Raw genomic sequence first — 27624 nt, forward strand, 5'->3', positions numbered from 1 at the left:
AAGTAAGGAAAGGAGTTTTATGGGCTTGGCTGAAAGAGCTGCTGCAGCCACAGGGGAGCCCTTGGTTTCCTGTGGATGTAGCCCACTGCCCTCTTCCCTCCCTCTCTCTTTCCCTTCTGCCTCAGGGTCAGGTTCCAAGTCACCTCCAGTCTTCCCAGGAGTCCTTGGCCATGGAATTGGGTGAGATCAGATTGGGAAAGATGGTCTTTCTCGGTGTTGTCGTGGCCATGTTCTTGATTCTATTCAGGTTGTCCCGGGCGTTTTGGCATTTTCTCAGGCAAGCCGCACACAGATCCTTCTCCTCCACAACATACAAGTTCTCCAGCCTCCTGATGGAGTCTATGAACATTTCCGACTCACCTGGCTTTGGAAAGGGGTTCCGCTTTATGTTGAGCTTTTTCAGCTTGGGGAGCTTGGACATGCTCACGGGGATGTTGTTCAGTAGGTTGTCATGGAGCCCCACCTCGTGGAGCTCCTTCAGGGCCCCCAGCGTGGTGGGCACACTGTCCAGGTGGTTCAAGCCTAGGTTCACAGTGCGGATGTTCTTGAGTTGCTTCAGCTCCACGGGCAGCCCGTTGCTGGTCAGCCGGTTGTTGCTGACGTTGAGGTAGAGCAGGCTGGTCATCTGGCCAATGGACTGAGGCAGCTTGTCTATGTAGTTGCTGTGCAGGTCCAGCCACCGGAGGTTCTGGAACTTGGAGATGGAGTCAGGGATCTTCCTGATCAGATTCCGGCTAAGGTCCAGCTCGTCCACGTCACTAAGGCGCAGAATACACTTGGGGAAGGTGGTAATTCCCATCTTGCTCAAGTCAAGGCGCTTTTTCCCATCAAAAGTGATTTTGATGCAATTCTTGGCCACCTTGAGGTTGATCTTCTTGCCCTTGGGGCCTTTCTCACCCTTAACCATGTTCTTTTAGTGAGGGAGCGTTAGAAGTTTGTTGTTCTGATTGGATAGTGATCAGTGTGAGGAAAAATCATGAAAAACTGCTGAAAGATAAGAAAACATCTGGTTAGGAGATGCCAGAGGGCACTGGGCTCCCCCATGTCATGAGGCTTTGCTCTTCAGTGGTTTAAAAAGCAAGAAAGAGGATTGCAGAGAGAAGTCACGGCAAAGTGGGCCCAGCCCAGCCATAGATTGTCAGCAAACTGTGTGCCTTCTTCAGACTTTGATTTTCTTGGATGTTAAAATAGGAGGTGCAGGGTCAGCCTGAAGGACAGTAAATGTCCCTCTAGCTGTGTCATGCCCCGACTTATAAATACTCTCCACTGTCCCAGACTGTCACGTACCCCCCACCCAGAGCCGTGTGTGTGTGTTCTTGGATATCTGCCCCTTCCTAGACCCCTACATTGAGCTAGGATTTCCTGAAGTTTTCATACAAGTTCCTGGGGAGGGACTGCTGAGTTTTCAAGCCAACATAAGCCTGGATCTTAAAGAATAAGGTGGGTACTAAGACCAACTTCTCACATCCCTCTTCCCCTAATGGACCCAGAGGAACTAGTGAGGCCTTGGCTACAGTGCAACTGTAGCCATGCGGAAAAGCCTGTTGCTCAGCCCAGGGATATCAGGGTGTGCCATTGCTGTGCCCAGCAGCACCATAACTCCCCATCATGAGCACACAGGGGGATGGGGGGTGCGGGCAAAGCTCATGGAGAATGCTGCCTTTTCCATCTCCTGCCTCTTCTCTCATCCTTCACACTGGACTTCAACTCCTCTGCACAGAAACTTGATAAATGGCCGTGACTGCCTCAGTGCAGGGAAGCAGAATGTCAATGTGATGTGATGGGGATTATGGCTTCTGCATGCTTGGCTTAGAAGTCCAGCTCTATTCTACTCACAATCTTCTTAAATTCCCAGTGCTTGTGTTTTCTTATTTGTGAAAACAGATGCCCTTACAGAGCTATGAGGGGGCGTAAATTATCTAATACTATAAAGCACTTATAACAGTGCCTGGTACATAGTAATAGCTTGATTAATGTTAGTTATTAAAAATTGCTACACATATTGTTTCTAATCCTCAATAACAAGGTCCACAGCATTACCCTATCATAGCGAGACTGAGGCTCAGAAGTGAGGAAGGTCTGCATCCAGGAAGAGGATGCAACTCTGTTCTGTTTGGTTCTGGGACCCCCTTTTCTTTTTAAAGGCCTCCTGTGCCTCCTGCTTGCTGATTTTTTTTTTTTTGGACCGAGATTTCCAAACCAGGCAGAAGTATGCCCTTGGGAGACACAAACTTGCATTGCCTCTGTTCCCTGCAGGGATGGGCAGGGAGAGGTACTCTACAGTTTCCATACTTCATCACCTATACCTTTTATTAGAACCCAAGTTGATATAGCACATGAATATTGAGCAATCAGGCTGTGTGGGAATATAGTTATATGTTTTCCTCACCCAGTGTCAAAGGGAAATGTGTACAAGCCTGTCTCACACCTACTGAAAATCCCACTGTCACCACTCATAGCTGAAGGGTCAGAGGGTCCTACCCTGCGAAAGGCCTGATGGATCACAGCCGCCTGGGATAGATGGTGGTCTCCACAGTAAACCAATGACAGTTCTTAGCTCTTGGCAGCATTGATGTTCATTTACACAGGCCTTGTAAGCTGACTCTAGTCTTTAAAAATAGTGGACTCCCCATTTTCGGGCATAATTGGCTGGTTTCCAGAGCCAGCACCATGTTCACCAATACGGAACTGTCTATATCATTCAGCTCTGAGAAACCAGATAGGATAAAGCAGCTTAAAAAACAAAGTGGAGTCCACGTCCAATTAAGATTTTGTATGCTCACTTGGTCCCACCAAACTCCTGAAAGCAAGTAAAGCCTTGGGCAGAATGCATAGAGAAGCACACTGGGACTCTGAGATAAGTGATATCAGGCAGATTGGAGAAGAAATCCATAACTCAAAGTAAAGACCAATCTGGCCACAAGTTTCCTGAACTCGCTTTTCTCCCCTCAACCGTTTCTCTTGGCTTGGACTCAAGGGCAGCCCAGAACACAAAACTTTGCACCAGATGAGGACAGAAAGATTTCTGATTTCCAACAAAAGCCTCTCTTTCTGGTCCAAGGAACAGGAAATGGATTTTTAAGGGTCAGAGACAGTAAGGGAAATCTGTTTTGTGTTCTGTTTTTTGTTTGTTTGTTTGTTTGCTTGCTTGCTTCTCTCCTGTCTCATCCCAGGCCACCCTGTATCCCTGGAGTCATCCAGGCAGGCATCTAGAAGCTGGAAGAAGAGAACCATTGTCTTTGACCAAACTGTGGTCCTCAGAGCTGGGGGGTTGCTTTGTTTTCTCTACCCTACTGCCACTTGGCTCTAGAGGCAGAAACAGTTGCAAGAAGTGTGCAACAGATTTAGAAAACAAAATCCAGCCAGAAGACCAAAAAGTGGGGGGAGAAGAGATGCTCCTGGGAGCCACAGAGTTCAGAGAGATTGCAACAGGGAAGAAATTCAGGAAAAGTGATTCTGAAAGTTGTATAGCAACTCTGAACTCACCTGAGCTGCCTCTGTTTAAAGGCAGAGGTGATTTCTTCATTGTGTGATCAAAGAATATACTTACACAAACCTAAATGGAATAACCTACTATAGACCTAGGTGCTTCTTAAAAGTAAAAAGTCCTGCTTTAAAAATATGTGTGTGTGTGTGTGTGTGTGTGTGTGTGTGTGTACAGCCATGTGCTGCATAATGATGTTTTGGTCAATGACAGATTGCATATATGACAGTTGTCCCATAAGACTGTGATACTATAATTTTACTTTACCTCTTCCAGGTTTAGATACACAAATACTTACCCTTGTGTTACAATTGCCTATAGTGTTTAGTACAGTAACATGCTGTATAGGTTTGTAGCCTGGAAGCAACAGACTAGATCATGTAGTCTACCTAGGTCTATAGTAGGCTATACCATCTAGGTTTGTGTAAGTGCACTCTTTGATGTTCACATAATGATGAAATTGCCTAAGGATGTATTTCTCAGAAAGTATTCATGTCATGAAGCGACATGTGCCTCTATCTCTATCTCTGCTGATACCTATACTTACACCTGTATCTCAGAAAGTGTGGAAAAACAGTTGTGGTGCAGAAAAACATTTGAAAGAAAAATGGCTGAAAACTTCCAACAGTGATGAAAAAGATAAAAATTACAAACACAGGAAGGAAGCTCAGCGAACTCCAAACAAGATAAATAAAGAAATTCACACTCAGACACATAATCAAACTGCTCCAAATTAAAGAAAAAACATGAAAGCTGCCAGAGAATGATGATGTGTCACCCACAGGGGAACAGCAATAGGAATGACTGCAGGTTTCTCATCAGAAACCACAGGGGCCAGAGGTGCTGGAAACATCATTTTTAAAGTGCTGAAAGAAAAGAACTATCAACCCAGACTGTGACAGTATCCTTTATAAATGAAGGCAAAATAAAGACATTATCAGAAGAGTGAAAAATAAAAGTTTTTGCCACTAACTAAGCTGCTGTAAAAGAAATGTCCAAGGAAGTTCTTCAGGTGAAAGGGAAACTGTACTAGAGAGGAACTCCAAACTTTGGGGATAAAGGAAGTGCAATGGAAATGCTAAATATCTGAGTAAATGTGGAGTATTTTTCTCTTCTAAATACCCTTAAAATATGTATGTGATCGAAAGAAAACTAACACTGTGTGATGGAGTTGTCAAAGTATGTAGATGTCATACATAAGACAACTACTACATAACGGGGAAGTTAGCAAGACCTATATGGTGGTAAGGGTTTTACACTGCTTTTGAAGTGGTGAAAGGTTAATTTTAAGCAGACAGTAAAGTTAAGTATGTGTATTTTAATCCTCAGAGCAATCACTAAGGCAATATATAAAAAGATATAGTAAATAGTAAAAAACTAAATATATAAATGAGAATAAAACAGAGTTTAAAAATTCAAATAATACAAAGAAGGCAGGAAAAGGGAACAGAGGGAGCAAACAGACAACAACTATTAAAATGATAGACTGAAATTCAAACATAGCAATACTTACATTAAATGAAAGTGACCTACATGCTCCAATTAAAAGACACAATTATCAGGATAGATTACAAAAGAAAAAGACCCAATTGTATGTTGTCTATAAATAAAATATACTTTAAATAAGCAACAGTGAGTTGAACTGAAAGAATGTAAAAAGACATACCATGCAAGCACTAAAGGAAGGATGTAGTGACTTTATTAATGTCAGATAAAGCATATTTCAGAACAAGAAAATTTACATGAAGTAAGACCATTACTTATTAATAAAATGATCATTTAACCAATAAGACAAAAAAATCCTAAATGTGTATGTACCTAACAGCAGAGCTTCAATTTAAATGAAGCAAAAACATAAAATTGAAAGGAAAAATGGATAAATTTACCATTAGAATTGGAGACATCAATACTTGTCTCTCGGCAGTCAATAGAACAGGTAGAGAGAAAATCAGCAAGGAAAAGGGTTTCTCAACCTTGGCTCTATTGACATTTTAGACCAGGTAATTATTTGTTGTCAGCAGGGGTAGGATGGTGACAGGGCTTGGGGGAAGACCTGTCTTGTACATTGTAGAATGTTTAGCAGAGTAAGGCCAGAAGATTCTACCCACTGGTTGCCAATAGCTGCCCACTAGTTGTAACAATCAATAATGTCTCTTGACATTGCTAAATGTCCACTGAGGAGCAAAATTGCCTGGAGATGAGAACTGCTAGTATAGAATAACTCACTATTACCACTGACCAACTGAATCTGACATGTATAAAGCACTCTACCTAGCAACTGCAGAATACAAACTCTTTTCAAGTACATATGGAATATCCACTAACACAGACTATATTTTGGGTCATGAAACAAGCCTTAACAAATTTAAAGGAGTTGAAATTGTACAAAAAAGTACAAGCTGGTTCTTTGAAAAGATTAATGAAACAGATAGCCAGACTGACAATTTAAAAAAAAAGAAAGAGAAGCCAAATTACACGTATCAGAAGTTAAAGGGAGGATTTACTAAATCCCACAGGCATTAAAGGGATAATAAGAGAACAGTACAAACAACTCTTAAAAAAAGAGGAACTTAGATAAGATCAACTAAAAACTACTAAATATTTGCGAAGGAATGAAAACCCAAATAGACCTCTATTTATTGAAGAAATGGAATTCATGGTTGAAACCCTTTCAAAAAAGAAAACCCAAAGCCCAGTAGTCTTATTGTTAAATTCTATCAAACATTTAAAGAAGACTGTCTTGGTCCACTCAGGCTACTATAACAAAGTACCATAGACTAGTTGGCTTGTAAGCAACATAAATTTATCTCTCACTGTTCCAGAGGCTGGGAAGTCCAAATCAAGTCATTGGCAGATTTGCCATCTGGTAAGAGCATGCTACCTGGTTCATAGATGTTTTCTTGCTGTGTCCTCACATGGTAGAAAGAGAGCAAAACAATTGTCTGGGGCCCCTTTTGGTAATGGCATAAATTCCATTTATGAAGTCTCCACCCTCAAAATCTAATTTCCTCATGATCTAAATGCCTCACTTTCTGATACATTCATACTGGAGATCAGAGTTTCAATACAGATTTTTGGGGGACACAAACATTCAATCAATTGCAAAGACATACTAGCAATTTGATATGATCTCTTTCAAAAAAAAAAATAGAATAGAGAGTGATTCTCAACTTATTTTCTGATGTCAGCATTACCCTGATGCTAAAATCACACAAAGACATATAAGAAAGAGATCTTCAGACCAATATTCTTCATGAACATAGTTACAAAAATCCTCAACATAGTATTAGCAAATTGAATCCAGTAACACGTAAAAAGAATATAAATGACAGCCCAAACTTACTCAATACTTGGGAATCAGTTAATGTAACATACCATATTAACAGACAAAAAGAAAAAAAAAGATCTTATAATTGATGCAGAAAAGACATTTGACAATTTAACATCTGCTAGTGATTAAAAACTCTCAGCAAACTGGTAATAGAAAGGCCCTTCCTTATCTGGCTAAAGGACGTCCACAAAAAAGCTAGAGCGGACAAAAAACCAAATACCGCATGTTCTCACTCATAGGTGGGAATTGAACAATGAGAACACATGGACACAGGAAGGGGAGCATCACACATCGGGGCCTGTTGTGGGGTGAGGGGAAGGGGGAGGGATAGCATTAGGAGATATACCTAATGTTAAATGACGAATTAATGGGTGCAGCACACCAACATGGCACATGTATACATATGTAACTAACCTGCACGTTGTGCACATGTACCGTAAAACTTAAAGTATAATTTTAAAAAATTGAAAAAAAAGAAAAAAAAAGCTAGAGCTAGTATCATACTTCGTGAAGGACAGAAGGCTCTTCTCTGAAGTTTGGGAATAAGACAAGAGAGCACACTTTCACCATGTCTGTTCAGTATTACTTTGGAAATTCTAACCAGTGCAATAATGCAAAAAATAAAGGCATACAGACAGAAAAGAATGAAATAAAACTGTTCTTATGCACAGATGTCATGACTGTCCACATAGAGAATCCCACAGAATTTTAAAAAGATTCTTGGAACTAATAAGTGAGTTTAGCAAGGCCATAGGATACAAGGTTAGCACACAAAACACCCATTGCATTTCCATATACTAGCTATTAACAATTGGAAACTGAATTATGAAAAATAATAATGCTCCAAATAATAAAATACTTCTATATTTCACATAAGTAACCAAAATGTGCAGGATTTTTATAATGAAAATTATAAAATGCTGATGTAAGAAAGCAAAGAAGATCTAAATAAATGGAGAAACATACCATGTTCGTGAATTGGATGACTTAATGTCAACTCTCCCCAAATTGGTCTAATCAAAATTACGGGAGGATTATTTACATATATGGATGAATAGATTTTAAAATTTATATGAAAGGAAAAGAAACTAGGAATGGAAAATAATTTTGAAAAAGAATAATAGAGTTGGAGGATTATGTGTCCCAATTTTAAAATTTACCATATAGTTACAGCATGTGGTATTATTGGTGATGGGACAGGTAGATAGGTCAATGGAACAGAAAATAGAGTCCACAAATAGATGTACACAAACATGGCCAAATGGTCAATTGATTTTTGAAAAAGGTCAAAGGATGTTCAATGGAGAGACAATGAACTCTTTAACAAACGGTGTTGAAATTGGTTATTTATATGCAAAAATTAAACCTTGGCCTAATTAACTCACATTGACTCAAAATGGATCATAGATTTGAATGTAAAATGTAAGACTATAAAACTTTGAAAAGAAAATGAAGGAGAAAATCTTCATGACTTTGAGTCAGGCAAAAGCACAATTTACAAAAGATAGTATTAATAAGTTGAACACAATTAAAAGCTCTGTGGAAAAAAAATGTTGAGCATGAAAAGACAAGCTACAGACTGGAAGAAAATAGTGCAAATCATATATATCATAGATATCTGGTATCCAAAATCTATAAAGATCTTTTCAACTCAACAGTAAGAAAGCAAACAATACAATTTTTTTAAATGTCCAGAATATTTAAAGATACATTTCAAGATAGAAATGTACAGACACAAAAATCGATAGTGCAAAGTTTTGGCAAGGAGATGCTGCAACTAGAGTTCTCATTCCTTGCTGATGGGAATGCAAAATGGTATAGTCTCTTGGAAGACACTTCGGAAATTTCTTATAAAATTAACCATATAGTTATTATATCATCTGGCATTTCCCCAACTAAGTATTTACCCTAGAAAAGTAAAATTCCATGTTCATACTGAAACCTGTTCACATGTATTTATAGCTGCTCTATTCATAATTGCCCCAAACAGAAAAATAATAAATGTCCTTCAATGGGTGGATTCCTAATACTGTACAGTAGTCCCCCTTATCTGCTATTTCCATTTCCACATTTTTAGTTCCCCAGATTGGAAATATTAAATGGAAAACCCCAGAAATAAGAAATTCATACATTTTGAATTTCTCACTGTTCTGAGTAGTATGAGGAAATCTCAGGCCATCCTGCTACATCCCACCCAGACCTTGAATCATCCCTTTTTCCAGTGGATTCACTCTATAAATGCTAGCTGCCTGTTCGTCACTTAGTAGCTGTCCTAGTAGTAAGTAGTGATGCTGGTAGTTCAGATATGCCAAAGAGAGAGATGCCTTAAAGTGCTTCCTTTAAGTGAAAAGGTGAAAGTTCTTGACTTGGGGAAAAAAACAAATCATATGCTGAGGTTGCTAACATCTACAGCAAGAATGAATCTTCTATCTGTGAAGTTGAGAACAGTAAATTGTTGAAATTGTTCTATTTTATGATGAATTGTTGTTCATCTCTTACGGTGCCTAACTCATAAATTAAACTTTATCATAGGCATGTTTTCCTATAGGAAAAACATAGTGTACTATAGTGGTTTCAGGTATTCAATGGGGGTCTTAGAACATAACACCTGTGGGTAAGCGAGGACTGTGGTAATGGAATACTACTAAACACAAAGTCTACGGATACATGCGACAACTTGGATGGACCCTAAAGCATTTTGCCTAATAAAAAAAAGTCTCAAACGTCTACATGAATGGAATGATTCCATTTATGTCACCTTCTGAAAAAGCCATAACTTTAGGTGCAGAACAAATCTATGGTTGCAGGGATTAGGGGTTGGGGAAAGGCTTGACTAGAAGGGAGAGTCACAAGTGAGTTTTCTGCGTTGGTGTCACTGCCTGCACCCTGACAGTGATGGTGGTTACATGAATCTGTACATCTGTTAAAGCTTAGAGAACTGTGCCCAAAAAGGCAATTTTACTGCAGAAACATTTTTTAAAAATCGTTTTTAAAAAAACTTTACAAAATAGTTGGGACTCCATATTCTACTTCTGTTCCTCTCACTGTGTCTGCTGGCTTGTCCCATGTTGGAAGTCTGTGATTTTGTTAAGCCCCCACACAACCAGTTCTGCCCGTGAAAGGGCATCCAAATAGGTAGCATCTGGGCACCACTGTGGTCCAATGTGTATGTCTCCCTGGTGTATGCACTGGGGGGATGTTGTGTACCACAGGGAACAGGTGTTCACAAGCTGGCATGTCAGAAAAACTGTCTACTGTGCTTGAGTTGAAATCTTCATTAAAAAGAGATGAATTGAGATCAGGGAAGTCTATGCACTCATCTGATGTTTATCAATGGCTTCTCCCCATGGTAGATTTGCCAGATTTAGCAAATAAAATTGCAAAATCCCCAGTAAAATTTGAGCTTCAGATAAACAACAAATAGTTTTTAGTATATATATATATATGTCCCAAATACCGCATAGTCCTGTATTTTATTTGGCAACCCTATCCCATGGGCCTAAACAATCAGTAAATTTTCATTTGTCTATGGTCATTATTAGTGCTCACTCATGCATTCGTTCATTTGTTCATTCACTGTATGAGCATATTGAGTGCCTACCATTTATCAAGCCTCTGAGCAACACAGATAAACAGTAAACAGGCCCAGTCCTCAAGTTGAAATAGTTCAAATCTAGATCCTCACTGATTCTGGCCACCAGATTCCCCTGAACACCGAAAACCTGGGCTGCCTTTTGGTTTTCTTCTACTATCTAAGATAAAATTCAGCTCAGGGAGGCCAAACACACTGAGCATGGCTTAGAGAGAAACCTGGACAGGAAGGGGTGCTTCCAGCAAATGGGACATCCAGCCAGTTGGGCCCAGCTGTGCCTGTTGCCCACAGCCCACCCACACTGTGAGAAGAAACCCTCCCAGCTCTGATGAATGGTGATGAGGAAGCAGCACGGAGCTGGCTACAGAGAACTCCTCCGTTAAGGAGCCTCTCTCCAAAGGGCCCTTTGGCTCCAAGCCTGCCCATTAATCACCTCAAGGTAAAGTGAGGGCTGGCTAGGATAATGTACTTCACCTCCCCAGGGAGTCTGGGTCCCTAGGCAGCCCCGGGGCCAGATGGGGCACAGTGAACTTCCACACTCTCTGCGCTTCTCCCTGGGGTCACCCAACCCTGGCAGGGACCCTTCCTCTCAGTTATAGAAGGCAGAGTGTGTTGTGTGGCTCAGGATCCATCCTGACCCCCTAAGCTGCCCAGTACCACTAGAAGCAGACCCAGTGCCAGAAGCCATGATCTTTTGATCATCTGTTTGAAACTGGCTAGATGGCCTATTATCAGTTCATAGAATTCTGGAAATGTAAGAGTGGGATCAACCCACACAAGGGAAGCTGATAGTTATAGGGAGAAAGATGTAAGTAGATAAGCAGATAGATGGGCAAATAGACAGACGAATGGATGTATTTATGTGTGGTTAGATGGATAATAGATTTCATTTCACATGAACAGCTTAGCAGCTCAAATATAAGAGGTTTCTAAATGTACTGTGTCTTTTTGTTCTTGTACAATTTTTTTTTATACTTTGGAAAAAGTGGACCAGTTGGTTTGACTTTAATTTCTAATTAATTTTTTCTCTTTAGTCATTGTGAATCACACAGCATGGTGGGATACCCCATGGATATCTAAATTAAAAAAGTAATGGCAACCAATATATTAATGTCATCCAAATATTTGCAAGCATTTCCAGTTGTAAGACCCTTGTCAATATGATACTAGGATTTGTCTGGTGCTTCACACTCATATATCTTTGACTACAATTTTAAGCAGACTGACTTTGTTTCTATATTTCTAACATCCCTAAATAGCTTGCTAACACAATCTCACAATAATAATTTCATTCTTTCAACTGATCCATTGAGATACAAGATAGACACATGGAACTGAAACCCCCATAGACACTGCCCATTTCACAGCCAGTATTTGGGACTAGCTTTGTAGGAAGTTTCATGTCATGTGGATGAGAAATATCTTTTACTTGTCGGTCATCTCTTAAGAGGAAATGATGCAAACTTCCCTCAACAACTCACTCATTCAAAGGTAACTGCATTTGTTCTCTCTCCCGACCCTCATATTTACTGGGTGTGTAACAGGCCAGCTCACCTGTGACCTCCCGAGTGGCTTCAGATCACTCTGTGTCCTCTGCCCCTTCCCAGAATGGTCGTGCTCCCTCTAAAGAGAGGCGGGGCTGTATCTTCACAGATGAAGTCCATGGGAGGTGGAGACCTGCACTGTCATAGTGGGTCCTGTGTCTGTAATGGGTGTGTTGGGAACCTCTGGGCAGGCCGCTGAAATCAGCACTAACTTTTGACTCAGGCATAGCTTGGAGAATTACCCCTTGTCCAAAGATCATTCTGGGCCCGAAATTGTGTGCTGTGCTACTTGCTCTGCAGTGTTACCTAGATTTAGGAATATAGATTCCTTGGGGGTATAAACATAAAGTGTTTTCATTTTCTCCACTAACTGCCCCAATGTGAGCACTGCTTCCCTGTGGGCAGAAGGACAGATTGCTAGAAAGGGACAGATTAGAGGTGCAGAGATGATGGTGCAGCTCACAGCAGTAGCTCCACAACACTCTGAGCAGAGCTGATGGAGGGATGATGGCAGGAGAGATGCAGAAGCAGGGGTTGGAATCTTACCGGGACTCCACAGTTTGGGGGGATTTCTGACATCAATTTTGGAAATACTGCCAATGTCAAGAGCTCCTCTCTATCATTCACTCATGGTACCAAAGTAATTGCCTCAAACATGCTGCTGGGCCCTTCATGTATGTCTAATCTCCAGAGAAACTAAGCAAAATATCTTATAGTAAAATATTTTTACTATAAGAGAATTGAGACTCAGAGAAGTTAAGTGACTTCCCCAAAGTCACACAGGCAGCAAAGAATATAGCCAAAGTCAAACCTCAATGTGTCTGATACGCAAGCTGGTGTACAATCTTTCTATACACTGTGCCACCTCTCTCTCTCCTCCCTCTGTTGCCTGTGCTCCCCCAGTGGCAAATGCCTCATCCTGGGGATACATTGCTGGCCCCCACTGCCTCCCAGGAGAGGAAGCCATCCTGGAATCCTATGACTCTCAGGCTGAAAGACACACCCACTTCTGCACAGGAGATTAAGGAAGGCCACTAGCCCCTCCATGGCCCCAGGCCCCAGGAAGGGTGTTCCTGTTTTGCTGGAATCTCTGACATTGGAACCAAGGAATGTCAGAGTCCCCAGAACTCTGGGTGATGAGACACTTGCTCAAGCCCATTTTAATTGGGCATGGATTGGCCTGGGAACTGCAATGTCACCCCGTAGAGAGTCTGCTAAATGAAGGATGGTGTGCACTCTGGCTGAAGCAGCCAGCCAACGCAACAGATTGAGGAGACAGAGAGGCAGCCTTAGCCAAAGTCCCTGCAGAGGTTCAGTAATGCAGATGTTCCACTGACCTTTTGGAGGAACTGACCACAGGCAAATAAGGTCCCTGAAGAAATCATTTCAGTGTGACCTATTGTCTGCTCACTCCACTGTCCAGGGGCCAATATGTAGGATGTTCATTTTCATAGATGTACCATATATATGTGGGTATATTTCTAAATATATACAAATAGTATGAATGTTAATGATATTTTAATAGCATTAATGGAGTCATTTAACTGTAAGAGCTTGGTAATTGACAATGAAAGAGAGAAAGAGAAACAGTTTATGGGGCACACATAATGCCACGAGCCAGTTCACTTCATAGGCATGTGTCCCCAAGTAGGTGGCAATGGAGGCAGGAACTCGTTGTTTCTCAGTTTCTCCAGTCCCTGCAGGCCCAACGCAGTGTGAACGCCTTGCCACATGGAGTGTGAGTCAAGAGCGTGAAGACACAGGATTTTCATGTAGCATTGCCCAGGGACATTGGCCAACTGCATTCTCTGGTTCTCACCAGAGAGGCAGTGACCTCTTTGCCCTGGAGAGCTGCAGGCTGCTGTAGTGCCCCTGTATCAGGGGCGGCTGTATGCAGACTGCCTGAAGTTTGATTTTTACCGTGTGAGCTCACTTGAAAGTCTAACCTCTCGTTAAGTACTTCTGCTGTTGCCAAACAGCAGCGTCTCTATGTGCTGGTCAAATGATGCCTCCCCGGCACCCTCCCCCCTGCTTCCACACACATCCTCAGACCCATGCTAAGAGGTACTTCATGCCCGTGTCTTCATAAAGTGACCTCTCCTTTGCCATTTCAGTCATCCGCAATACTCTCTTTTGTGGTAGGAATATCCCTCCTATTCTGGGTGGTGGGGGGAGGGGAATATGTGTGAGAAGTTTGTCCAGGCTCACACAGCTGCCTTATTCCAGCACTTCTGTGGGATGCGTTCTTCCCATTACGTCAAAACTTCCACCCACATGCCTGTAAAGTAGCAAATGGAGTGTCTGTATAAAAATTCTCAGGTTCACTTCATTTGGCAATTATCTGGTTAATTTGATCAACCAAGCTCTAAGTGTCTTACTGGGATATTATGCATTTATAGCTTTGTCTGCCCCTAGTATTATTTACTTCTCTATCCTTTGCACCAGCGTGGCTCTGCACATGTGCTGCCTGGAAAGCCGTTAGCTGTCAAACTGCCCTCTTTCCCCTAGCGGATTATAAGAATTCAACTTTTATTTGGAGCAAAAGTTCCCAAGAGGTCACACGGCCCAATAACAAAAGATTATGCTTTCTTATTGGTTTAATAGCATCTATTTTGTAATTCTGGATGTACTCTGTTTTAATTGGATTTGTTAAAGGAACAAAAGGGAATAGGCACCTTACAATTAAAATAAAATATTAAGATGATTAGTTTAACAGACTAGAAATGCCTTGTTCATCCACCCTATGTTCAAAACACACAAACCAACCTCAAGAGAAGCAAAAGTCAAAGAACCAAAGGCAGACCTGCCCCCTTTGAAGCCCATGAGGTGAGCAGTGATTCCATTCCACCCAATGTGTTTTAAGCGCTGCTATTGCCAGACAGGTGTTATTTTGTCTTCTCCTCACAGCTCCTCTCCTCCCGCAGATTAGGAAACTGAGTCTCAGAGAAGCGGCTTGGCAGGGAAATGTGCCAGGGGTTTGGCTGTAGTGGGTGTGCCCAGCCCCCTGTTTACCTTCCCCATGACCCTGGATGGTCTCCTGAACCCCACAAGCTTCAGCCTGAACTCCTGTAAAGAGGATGTAAAAGTGGCTGCTTCCCAAGGTCAGGGGAGGGCAATGCGTGGCCCTTGGAGGCTTTGGTTTTGACGTGTGTGTGTGTGTGTGTGTGTGTGTGTGTGTGTGTGTTGGTGGGGGTTGGCACAGGAGGCAGCAGCATGGATGGGACCACACAACTGACCAAATGGGGAGCCTGGACTCCAGGTGCCAGCCCAGTAGAAACCCTATTCAGACCCTGCAGCCTAGCGTCCTTATGGACCGTGACCCCTGCCTCCCTGAGTGCAGGCTTTCAGTTAATTTATCCTGGGGGCCAAGAGGACACATTGCTCCTTTGAGCTGCACAGGCCCCCTCGTATCATGCTGGGGCATCTCCTCACATGGAGTTCTTTCTGCACTTCACACCCTCTAGTTCTGGTGAGGGCCCACTGGCGACAGCCCAGAGTCCACTGGAGCCCCCCATCTGCTGCAGGACAGCTCGCAGCCTTGTGGCAGCTTTGCTGACCGCCTATCACCTGGGAAGGTGTGAAATGACTGCGAAGGGGAATGCTGAGGGTCAGCTCTAAGGACACAGCTGAACTTCCCACAGCCCTTTGAAGTCATTCACTCATCAACAGTATTTGTTGAAAACCTACTATGAATGAGGCACTGTTCCAGGCAGCAAACAAAATGAAGGTCCCGCTCACATTCTAGAAAAATCAAGCAAAAATAAGGTGTAATGACAGGTGTGATGGATGTTAGGAAGAGAAAGAGTCAGGATAGAGACATAGAGATTAGAAGAGAAGAGTTGGAAGATGTGCTTTTTTAGAAAGGGGGAGGCCAGGAGGGCCATCTTTGAGAAGACGATACCTGAGCAGAGATCAGAGGAAGTGAGGATTCAGGGAGAGAATTTCAGATGGAGGAAACATCAAGTGGAAAAGTCTCTTTGCAGAGAGGAGGGGATGGACAACAAGAGGAAGGAGAGGAGGAGGACAGAGGAGGAAAGAAGGAAGGAGGAAAGGAAGGGAGGGTGGGAGGAGGCACAATAAAAGATAATAAAGAGGAGAAACCCAGCTCTGAGGCTGGTACCAGGCATGGGGTTGCACTGGGCTGGTCTCAATAGCCTCTGGGCTCCAGCAGGAAGCTACTGTGTCCTGGACTCCATACTCCAGGCCAGTGAGTGTGGGCATCAGGGGGCAGTGGAAATAGCCCGGCATGGGAGAGAGTTGATTGGGTGGGTTAGAGGCTGCCTCTGCCACGTGCCCCCTGAGGTCCATGGCCAAACCCCTTGCTCCTCTTCTCTGCCTATACTTATCGTGCTGGTCTACACTCACTGTCCTGGTGAGCCCACCTAGTCTCATTGCTTTGAATACAGTCTATACACTAACGATTGCCCGGTGTTTGGTTCTTGCCCGGACCTTGCTCCCCAATTCTGGACTCACTTAGCCTACTGCCTACTTAGCATTTCTTCTTGGATGATGATAAGCATCTCAAACCCTGTCTGTCCCAAGCCCAGCTCCCAGCCAGCTGCTCCACCACAGCCTCTTCCGGCTGGGCTGACAGCCTTGGCCTCCTGTGGATACTCAGGGCCCAAACTGTGGCATCAGACTTGACAACTCTTCTTCCATCCACCCCCAATTAATAAAGCAGACTGACCTTCCCCCACACACTGATGCCCCTTATTTCTCTGCACTTCTCCTCCATAGCATCTGGCATCTAAATGTAGTTTATGATGCATTACTTGTTATGCTTGCATTTATTATCTATCCCCCGTTCTCCTCCCCCACCTACCCCAAGACACATGGCCTGTCTTGTTCACTTGTCCATTTCAGTTCCTAGCACAGAGTAGGCCCTTGGTCAATACTAGTTTAATAGATACAGTCTAAGTGCTTACAAGGTCAATCCTGATTCCCATGCCCTCAGAAAGGGTCTCAGCTCTCAGCTTTGTCCCAGATTTCATAGCTGAGAGTCAGCTGCTACATAATCAACTTGACTCACTGTTTTTACATGTACTGTTGAAGGATTTCCAGAATATGAATACGTTTTAAGGGAGAGGTCCCTCAGGAAAACTCAGGTTGTCACTTGCATACTAAATATTTGTTGGTCACTGAGTGTGTACCCTCTTGGAGACAGGAATGCTTTCCAAATAGACACAGATGATGGCACGACGGATTGTTTGACCATGAGAACAAGTGCACTATGGTGCTGGAGAGTGATCAGTAGCATCGCACTTGAGGCCACCTTAACTGGGTTAGGCCAAGGGGAGAAGGATGGGAGCCAAGGCAAAGAGACGAGATGAAGCAAGGAAACGGCTGGTACTCTGGGAAGAGGTGGGACTAGGCTATGGAGAACACATGGAGGCCACTTCTAAGAATCTCCCTTCAGGAAATAAGAACAAGACTTTTGATAGAAACATGCTTATGGTGGTGCCATTTAAAATAGTAAAAAAAAAATTAGAAACAACCCAAATATCTAACAATAGACGAGTGATTAAATAATTAATGTGTAATCATAGAATGAAATAAATAATAAACAGAAACTAAAACAAAAAAAAATTATTTCCCAAAAATGTCAAAAGGCAAAATGCTGAAGATGTCATGTTAGTGAAAAAAACATCTGTCCGTGTGAGCCCTGTGTTCTCTGGCGCACATGCACCCCCATACCCAGAAAAGAGGAGAGAAAGAACGCCAAGAATATCAGCAACACTGCTCTCTGAAGGGACGGTCCTGGACTCTTTTTACTTTCCTTCTTATATGTCTACATAGTTTTTAAATTCCCTGCAACAGATATAAAATCTATTTCTAACCAGAAAAAAAAGGTACAAACACACATGCACGCACACTCACACTCGAAAACACACACACACACACGATTCCGCTTCTTTTCCTCTTAGAAGACAGGGTGGTGGTGGGAGTTATTCACTGGAGCTAGATTTGCCTTTGGCAGTTGCAGATAGAGGATACCTGAGAGGTGTCCCCACCACTGCAGACACAGGAATTGGGCAGCAGGTGGAGAGTCTGGTTGCCTGAGGCAGCCAGTGCTGTCCTAGGTCATCTGTGAGCTCTTTATGCTGTCCTAGAGTGGAATGCAAGAGGTGGCCACTGAGAGTGGGGGAGGAGCAGGCAGCCCAAGGCAGCCGTTCCTGTTTCCCTCCAGAGGTACTCTATCAGAGCCAGCCCACCCTCAGCCAGCCACAGAGGGCCGTGCTATAAACAACACGTGGCCTGTCGTGAGCGGGTGGCCCGTATTATGGTGCAATATGGGGAGGATATGTCAAGCAAAAGCTGAACTTTCTCTCTGCAACCTCCATCCAGAGGTGAAGAACTGTGGGGAAACTGTGGCCTACTTTTTGAAGGAATGCTTCATGTTAGTGGAGAAAAAGGGTAGTTTGGGCTCATTGCTTGCATGGAAGGCCCTTGTCTTTCAGAAAATGCTGCAATGTCTAATCCTAAGTTTCTTCTGTAGAAACTTTTCCTAAATTCAGATTTCCTTTTCCTCCTGGAATCTTCATGAGGTTTATCTGAAATCATGACTGAAGCACTTGACACTGCCCCCAATAAGAGAGATAGCTTTCCTTAGGACTTTGTGCAAACAGACATAACTATTGCCAGGAGAGTTGAGAATGATGTGGTCAGGACAGGGCAGCACCCTGGCAGCTTCCAGATAGGATGGCCACCCACATGTTAGTCATGCCGGCTGTCCCTTTCCTGCTGTGCCTGAAAAGGCCGGTAGGTAGGCTGCAGGGAGCATGGGAGCTGTGAGGCAAATAGAAGTGAGCCCCACTCCCCTTCATTGCCAACCCAGGTTTAGTCCCATAACACGCCTGAGCCAGTTTATTGCTCTGCAAAATGGATTGGTCAATTGCTGGTTGTTTGAAGAGTGAATGAGGTGATAAAAATGTTAGGTGACCAGTGTTCAGTGGGCACTCAACAAAGCCAGTCATCCGGCTTCTACCACCAGTGGCGGGTGCTGGTGGGGAATGCTGGTGGAGTCACCAGACTGCACCGTCTCCGTCACCTCCCTCAAACCAGCTGCTCTGGGCCACTCCCCACTGGTCAGGAATCTCAGATGGAGGAGTTGGAGAACAATCTTTGCTGATTCCCAAATACAAAGTCTTTGCAACCTTTCAAGCACTGACAAATTATTAATAATAACATTACTAGTGATTGCAGAAAAAGAGATATAATAATAGCTACTTACAGATATAATTATCCCTATACTCACTTTTAATCTCTAGAGCTGGCTACAGTTCAGTCTCCTCATTCAGTCATCTGTCCAACAATTCCTACTAGAGTTGTACTATGGGTCAGGTCAGTGGATATGCAGTGAGCAAGGCTATACCTTTGTGTTTCTTGTGAAGCTACCATGTCAAGAGAGAGCAAATAAAAAAAAAAAGAGGGAGAGAGAGAGAAAAAAAAAAAAACCAAGGAGCATTTCAGTTGGTGTAAATGCTCTGCAAATAATAATAGCTGATGATGTGACAGAGAATGCCGAAGTCAGAAAGGGCATATCGGTGGGGACGTTGCTAACTCAGACTGAGGTGGGTGGGGAGGTCCTTTCTGAGAAAGTGACATCTGAGCTGTAACTAGAATGCTAAGAAGAAGCCACATGGAAGGATTTTGGAAAGAACTGACAGGAAGAGGGTGTAAGCTGGAGGTCAAGGAGGGGAGGGCGAAGAGCTGAGCAAGGGCAGCGCAAGGTGGGCCGTGTGCTCATGGGTAGGGGACAACATAAGGCCTTCTATAAGGATAACGCTGGCCGTGGGGAGGCAGCAGAGGCAGGGAAGGAGAGTGATGGAGACAGGCCAGCTGCAGGCAGGAGAAGAGGGGAGTCTGTGCTGAGGGGCATGGCAGAGGAGGGACCATGTGGATCCAGGCTCTGTGGTGGAAGCAGAGCAGATGGAACATTCTTCTAGATTGTATATGTGGACCAGGCAATGAGAAAACCCAAGGGCAGGCTGGAACTGCTAGAGGGGCCTAGCACTTCCCATATCTTTTCCTTCCTTTTGCCCAGCACAAAGTCTAAGTACCTCATGTGCATCATCTCATTTAATCCAGTCACTCCACTTCACAGATGAAACACCCAGGGCCTAGTCAAAGGCGCATGCCTCGACTGGAGCCAGCATCTCTCTGGTGCCCTTTCCCAAGGACTTAGCTGCCATCTGGCTTTTCCATACAAGCTTGGCTTTACAATGTCAGATGGCTCTCTTGGCCGCCAATGGCTCTCTTGGCCACCCAGGAAGCTCCTGACTCATCATGTTCTGCAGATGCTGGCAGGAGCTGAGCTAGATCCTGTGGGAAACTTTCTTCCTAGTCCAGGTCAAGCCCCATCCTTATAGCTCATCCCTCCCTGAAAAAGAAGCATGCATGTGTTATTAGACCCAGTTCTAGGGGCTGAGATGAGTTCCATTATATGATGCTAGTAGGGAGCTCAGAAACTGAAAAATTGGCAGTGAATTGCATTGGCAATGGGCTGAGAGTTGGTGATGGGGCTGGCAGCAGAGTAGACATGGGCGTGGTTCAGTTGCACACCTTGTGTTCTAGGGTTTCAGGGGCCTGGAAACATCATCTAGCTTTCACTCTCTCATCTCTCCGCTGATAGGAAGGGAGAAAGGGCCTGACGTCACCCTTGATGCTGGGCAACAGTGAGAGACCATTGGAGGCCCAAGCAGAAGCTGGAGGCACCAAGCACCAGGCACTAACAAACCGGTCTGCAGACAACCACAGGGCTCAGGGGCCCTGCAGGGTGGACAGCATCTGTCTCAGTGCCTCCTATCTCTCCCTGGAGGCCGAGGCTCAAACCCAGAAGGCATGTGATCACTGCAGCTTACAGGCCTGTCACAGCCCTGTACTCCTAGACGTGTGACTTTGCATAAGTTTCTTAACCTTTCTGAGTCCCCATTTCATTGGCCGGGAGTGTTGTTCCATACTTGGTTCACATAGCATCCGTGTTGTTGATAAATGTATGGAGAATTTATTATGTGCCCGACCCTTTGCAAAGCAAAGACACTACCTAATTTTTAGCACATTAAAATGAGGTTCCTCCCTGTGTATGGATTCTGTGGACCACCCATTATAGGCCAAGTATTTTACAGACATTACAATTGAGTCACAACTGCCTGACATGTCGATTTTCATCTCCACTGGAGGGATATAGCAATTGAGGCTCAGAGAGGCTGAGAAACTTGTGTGGAGTCACAAAGACTCTAAGTAGAGGGCCTGCCTTTTCCCATTATACCTGTCATAAAAGTTGGGTCTTGAGGAGTGTGTTCCTGTGTGTCCCATGAAGAATCCCCCTTTGCAAAGCCCAACTTAGCCTAGGGCTTAACCACTTATTAGTGGGTTCTAGTGTTCAGGATAACTTGTAGAAAAAGTTTACCACCAGACTTCTTAAAACATGGATTGCTCTCCAACCCCCATTACAGTAAGCAGTAATCAGGTTTGTTCTGCTGGGCTGGACCCTCCTGAATGAAGAAGTAGTCACAGCTTAGTTTCCTTAGAGGGGTGACTGGTCGGGTGAAAGCAAGCAGTTCAAACACGTCTCCACCTAGCCTGTAGAGCAGCAAAAACACTCACAGAGACCCAGACTTTGGAGAGAGGATCCCGTGTAATCCCCAAAGCACCACTGACTTGCACACCTGCCTTCCCAGGCTCGCCTGTGCCCTGGCCCCCGAGGACGCCCACTGTGCCCCAGCTAGCTGCCCTTCCTGACTGGGGCTCAGGCAAGCTTCCTCCTCTCCTAAATAATGCATTAGCTGTTGTCTGGGCTTTGTAAATAAAGCATACTGGGAAAACAGGCATTTCCAAAGCTGCTTACTCAAAGGAGGGGAGAAAGAGAAAAAGTAGAGATCCAAGCAGTTGTTTGGCACAGTTAAAGTAAATCGATAAGCGCAGGGCCGCCGCCAGAGCAAAACTTACCCTGCTAGTCCCAGCTTCTCCTCCTCAACTGTGAAACTTTGTCACCAGGCAACAAGAGACTTAGGACCTGGAGGTCATTAGCACAGTCTTGACACCAGCCTGCAAAGTGAGAGGACGGAAGGCTGAAAGGGTCTCTAAGGCACTCTAATTTCCTGACAGCCTGGCTTGCCTGCCATGAGGAGGGAACCCCAGGGCTCACCCCCTGTGATTCCTGCAGTTGGGCTTTTCCTCCTGTTCACCCAGCAGTCAGTGGGAGAGGGTCGAATCAGAGCCCCTGTCCATGGCAACGGCCAGGCGGATGTGGCTACACAGGGAAGAAGCCACACATTTCTCTTGAAAGAGACACACATTTCAGTTTAATAACATTCATGAAACATCACTCCCCTTTCTTCGAATTTGTGCAAGTATTTTTTTTCTGCTCTTTGGTTTTTGAGAGGGCTGTCTTTCATCTGTTTATTTGAATTTAATTATTTCTTACTCTTTTGTTTCTCTTTGCACCCTTTTTCCACTGTTAAATCAGAGTAGCTACAATACTCATAAAATCATACAGCCCTGTAATCATATTCTCTTACTTGAGTGTATGTCATTAAATGCTGATGTGTAGTTTCTGAAATCTGCGTCCTGAATGAACACACAGCAGTAAGCCTTGTGCTTTGCTTTTTCTGCTGTTTCCAGCCTGGCATTATCATGAATAAGGCTGAAATGATCTATTTGTGCATCTATGGTCTTTTTTTTTTCAGTTTTTTTCTTACATTAAATTTCCAGAAATTGAGAAAATGAGGAAAACAAATTAAGTATGAAAATTATTATGCAGATGATAAAGCATTGAAAAAAATTAGAAAATGTATATGCAGAAATAAGAAATTGAAATGCTCTAAATTTTTCCACCTAGTCATAAATTAGAAAATAAATTAACTAGCAAATAAGTGAAATAAGTAATTTCAAATCCAAAATTAAATTTAAGTAGTAAAAATTTTGGAAAGTACAAAAAAAGCAAAATAAAATGACTTCAATTTAGAAATAAAAACAAAACAAATCATTAAATGAGAGCTAACTATAACATTTTTTAATACATAAACATTACCATATCATGTTTTAAGTCCAAAAAATAAAATACATAATTTAATGTAGACAGCAAATGGATTTAAATAAATTTCTGAATGAAGATGACTAGAAAATTAATAATTACCTCAAATTCTACTACGTAGTATACTTCTAATTAGAATATATATGAATACATAATTTAAAATTGAAATTAAATAATATAAAAATCATAAAGCACATAAAAATAAAATCAATATTTGAAAGAGGAAAATATACAAGATAAATACATTTTAAAATATAGGTATGTAAAACCTTATGAAAATTAAAAGCACTCAGGCCGGGTGTGGTGGCTCATGCCTGTAATTCCAGCACTTTCGGAGGCCGAAGAGGGTGGATCACAAGGTCAGGAGATCGAGACCATCCCGGCTAACACAGTGAAACCCCGTCTCTACTAAAAATACAAAAACATTAGTCGGGCATCGTGGCAAGCACCTGTAGTGCCAGCTACTTGGGAGGCTGAGGCAGGAGAATCGCTTGAACCCAGGAGACGGAGGTTGCAGGGAGCCGAGATCGCGCCACTGCACTCCAGCCTGGGCAACAGAGTGAGACTCCGTCTCAAAAAAAAAAAAAAAAAAAATGAAAATGAAAAGCGCTCATAATTTTGGCAACTGGCAGTAACTTTGTATTGTATAAACTTCAGGTTTTGTTTTTTTGAGACATAGTCTCACTCTTGTCACCCAGGCTGGAGTGCAGTGGCACGACCTCGGCTCACTGCAAACTTCACCTCCCGGGTTCGTGTAGCTGGGATTACAGGCTCCCACCACCACGCCTGGCTAATTTTTGTATTTTTAGTAGAGACGGGGTTTTGCCATGTTGGCTAGGCTGGTCTCGAACTCCTGACCTCAGGTGATCCGCCCACCTCGGCCTCCCAGAGTGTTGGGATTACACGTGTGAGCCACTGCGCCAGCCAACTTTCAGATTTTTAACGTATATACAGCCTCATATTATGGCATAGTTGTACAATAACAATCTGGTCAATTTACTAATGCTCATTTTTTACCATCATGCTGCCAAATATATGCCACTGATTAGTTTGTCAGGTAGCTGGCATTTCATACATTTGGATGAAGATTTTTGTTTGTTTGCATTTGTTTTCTCCAGTGTCAGGGCCCTGGAGCAAGACCTGGTCCTGGCAGGTGCTCTGAACAGTCAGTGTGTCGGTGTTTATGCTGGCTGCTCTGTGCCAGGCCTAGGGTAGACACCAACAATGAATTTCACCTCCCTGGCCTGTACACCACCTCCTTGCCCCACACCTCCATATCTTCATCTGTTAATGGAAATTATGGTAACCTCATTGGGCCTTTGTGGAAATTAGACAATAGGTAAAAAGTCTTCACACTTTCTAACAGGTTAAACAATTAAGTGTTATTATTAGGTCTAGAACTGTATGCAGATTTTCCACGTTAGGGAAATGAAAAGCGATAGGTATTTATAACAGAGAGGTTTAATGAGCTGTTCATCCAGCAGGGTGTCTCTGGTTTGAAAGGGTACATCTCTCTCTACATGGATTTCTAATGCCCTGCCTGGGTTTGAAAAGTAGAGTCCAGGTTGACCAAGATGTGCTTCTTAGGAGAAATAAATGGGGAGAGAGGGAGTGTGTTTGGCTTCTCACTGAACAACTCTGCCCCTGCCACACTCTGCCCCTGCCACACTCTGCCCCCAGCATCTCCCCAGCTCACACATTCCCTACCAAGGAAGCCTCGCCTGGCAATGGCCAAGCTGGACTATTTTTCTCCTGTCCTGAGAAATAGCCCACACGCATCAGCAGGCCTGTGTTTCCAGCTTGCCCACATAAGCAAATTTTCTTCTCATTGTGGCTTGCGTATGCCTAGTGCTTCTTAACTCAAGAATCAAATCCCTCAGTCACTCACTAACCCATTTTACCATGTCCTCAAAACTGTTTTTGCAAATAGGCAACACAACATGGGAGAATTTGGAGAGGCAGCAGGATTTTGAGATGTGTCTGCGTTAGCTCAGGGGCCCAGGTTAACCTGCAGGCCCTCCGTAGATGTCTGCCATGTTAGGGCTACACCTAGCCTCCTAGTGCCAGGTGAAGAAGAGGATAGGCAGAGACCCCAGACTCCTTCCAGGGCTGAGAGGGTGCAGCCTTTAGCCAGATGAGTCCCTCGGCTGAGAACCTTTGGTCTGGGGTCTAACCCACCATATCTGGAGGCCCAGCCACAGGCTGCTCTGCCAGCCCCCGACGGAGGAAGAGCTCTTGGAACATGCCTCTGGCTCTCTGCTCTCTGCCACCTGCTCTGGGGGCCTGGTTTCAGGGTAGGGTGGAGATGCTGTTTGGGTGGAGCTGGCCCAAGGGAGAAGAATCAAAGCAGGACTATGGGGCAACTCAAGGGCACTGATGCTGTGCAGTGTGGGGTAGGGAAGGCCCTAAGGCCACATGGCAGTAGCGCTCAAGCTTCTGAAGCTCGTCTGGGGGGGTAAAGGACAGAGATTTGGTTAAAAATGAAGCAGGATGGGTGTAAATGACCCCTGAAAATAAGGAAGAACTTGAACTACCCACGACGTCCTGATTCAGAGATAATCTTTCCATCTTTGATGTCATCCAGTAGAGGTGGACACCTGTCCTGGGTGGGAAGGGAGTGAAAGCGTTGATGTGATGTCCCCTGTATGTCCGCCTGTGCTAGGCCCAATAAGGCCAGGCTGGGTAACCGCCACAATCCTCACTGGCTTCGTTCGAGTTCTTCTGTTCTTCTCTGCTCCACCCCAAGTTGCCCACAGGCCCCAATCTTGTCCTGTAGCTCAATGCAGGCACCCAGCAAACCCTGAGGAGCTTCTCAGAATTGTGTCCACTGGGCTGACTGAGCAGGTGCCCAGGTTCCCAGGTTGCACAATTCTAAGGTCACTCAGAGGGGGACTGGCAGAGCCAAGAAGGTCTTGACCAGAAGCAGGCCCCACTCTGCCACTGCACTCTCCTTCCTCCAAGAGTAGCAAAGAATCTCCCCTGCTCCTGAACAATGTCAACATCGCCAGGACCACGCCTGTTGAGTACCTCCATGCCCACACCAATGCTAGCCTTTTCCAGACCCATGGTCTCACTGGCTCTCCCACACCCCTGTGTGACCGGTGTGGCCAGTGTGTTGCAAGGATGATATGGCAAATCAGAGCGGCTTGCTGTCTTGCTCGGGGCCCCCCATTTAAGTGGTGGAGGTAGAATTTAGATCCAGGTGTCCCTGACTTCACAGCCAGAGCTCTTTCTCAGGCTGCCTCCCACAGATCTCAGGAGCACATTGGAAAGCCAAGAGCCATTTGCAACATCTTATTTAATCTAAAACTTACATGATAATGATGGATGATGGACGATGCAGTTTATTAACTCTTAAAGAAATACTTTCAACTAATCACCAGTTACCAACAAAATTCACATAGATCATTTTAAGAGTTCTGTAATCACCTTCAGATTAATATGATTTTAAAACAATATTTTTAAAAAATAGAACTCACCTTTGGTTAGGTGTCCTGGAACTGCTGGTAATGGCGTCTTTCTCTGATGGTACCAGAAATAATGGAACTTCCTTGGAGCTGATAGCCAATGAAATGAGGAGTGGGATGGTGAAATGCCTTTTTCTTCTGTACACCATTCCACCTGATAGTAACATCACAAATGACCACAGGCAAAATTCTAGAACCTTGTCTGAAAGGGAGGAGAGCAGAGACTGAATCTCATTTCCTGGATCCTAACAGGCACATTTAGCTCCACTTCTTTCACTCGTCTGTCCTCACTCCCCTGTCAACTTCTAAAACAGAGTAGCAAGAGCAGCAGGCTGTGGCGGGCCAACTCCACATGCTCATGGCTCTGGAGGGCTCAGCACAGGTCCTTTTCAAGGCGATGACCCTCACTGTCTCCAGCCTGGGCTCTGCCCTTGCCTATAGCCTTAAGAGCAGCCTACCTTCCAGAACTGGGTGGGTGGCAGAGTCGCAGACACAGCAGGAGAACCATATCTTCACTTGACCCTTTACAAGCTAAAGCAGTATATCGGAGCATGTTTTGCTTCTGCTTATTGTTGGGTGTTGCTTGCTTGGATACATGGCCCAAATAGATGACTTCTCTATTAGGGATGAAGAGGTAAATCCCAGCCTGAGGGTTGCTTTCTGCTTATGGAAAATCTGCCAAGTAAAGAATTGAATGCAGAGGGATGGAGAGCCCAGGACAGAAGATGTGACGGTGGGGCTATGATGGGAATGTGAAGCAGCACTGTCCCCCTGGGACACACGGGCAGCCAGGCCTTGTCCAGACTGAGCCCGGCAGGGTCCTGACACAGACCATGCAGGTGGAGCAGAGCGTATATGGGGACTGGGTCTGTAGGTACCTGAATAGAACTGTGGCAGAGGGGATGGATGGAGAGAACGGATATGATTTGGCTTGGTGTGGTGGAGCATCTTGAGAAGACCTGGTCTTGGGGGTAGAGGAGAGTCTTATGGAGTTGGGGAAGAAACGGCTGGAAAAGGAGCAAAGGGGCACCTTGGAGGCTGAGGAGCTGGGCTCTCTGCTGAAGAGAAGAGAGGTTTCAGGTGAAGGGAGAGGGGCTCCTCCCCACACTCTCCCCAGTATTGCATTTTGTTACCCTTTTCTCCTACCAGGGCAGTCCACAATGGGACTTCT

General features: G+C 44.2%; 2 protein-coding genes across 17 annotated transcripts in view; one reads left to right on the forward strand and one right to left on the reverse strand.

The window, feature by feature from the left end:
• On the reverse strand, positions 1 to 26631 carry LRRC18 (leucine rich repeat containing 18). 5 transcript variants are annotated; one of them, XM_016918247.4, is made up of 4 exons: positions 26466 to 26597; positions 21900 to 21998; positions 19207 to 19342; positions 1 to 984 (listed from the first exon to the last, which is right to left on the reverse strand). In XM_016918247.4, the coding sequence occupies exon 4, from the start codon at positions 905 to 907 to the stop codon at positions 140 to 142; it is 768 nt and encodes a 255-aa protein (XP_016773736.1). In that variant the 5' UTR covers positions 908 to 984; positions 19207 to 19342; positions 21900 to 21998; positions 26466 to 26597; the 3' UTR covers positions 1 to 139. The 5 variants fall into 5 exon arrangements, with proteins under 5 accessions (XP_016773736.1, XP_016773735.1, XP_016773734.1 ...); XM_016918246.4 differs by having other exon boundaries at positions 1 to 987; XM_016918245.4 differs by lacking the exon at positions 19207 to 19342 and having other exon boundaries at positions 26466 to 26631.
• WDFY4 (WDFY family member 4) overlaps positions 1 to 27624 on the forward strand; it is a 298286-nt gene that overhangs the window by 228315 nt on the left and 42347 nt on the right. The window lies entirely within an intron of this gene.

This window comes from Pan troglodytes, chromosome 8 (genome assembly GCF_028858775.2).
Source record: "Pan troglodytes isolate AG18354 chromosome 8, NHGRI_mPanTro3-v2.0_pri, whole genome shotgun sequence".
In the NCBI taxonomy this organism is placed as follows: domain Eukaryota; kingdom Metazoa; phylum Chordata; class Mammalia; order Primates; family Hominidae; genus Pan; species Pan troglodytes.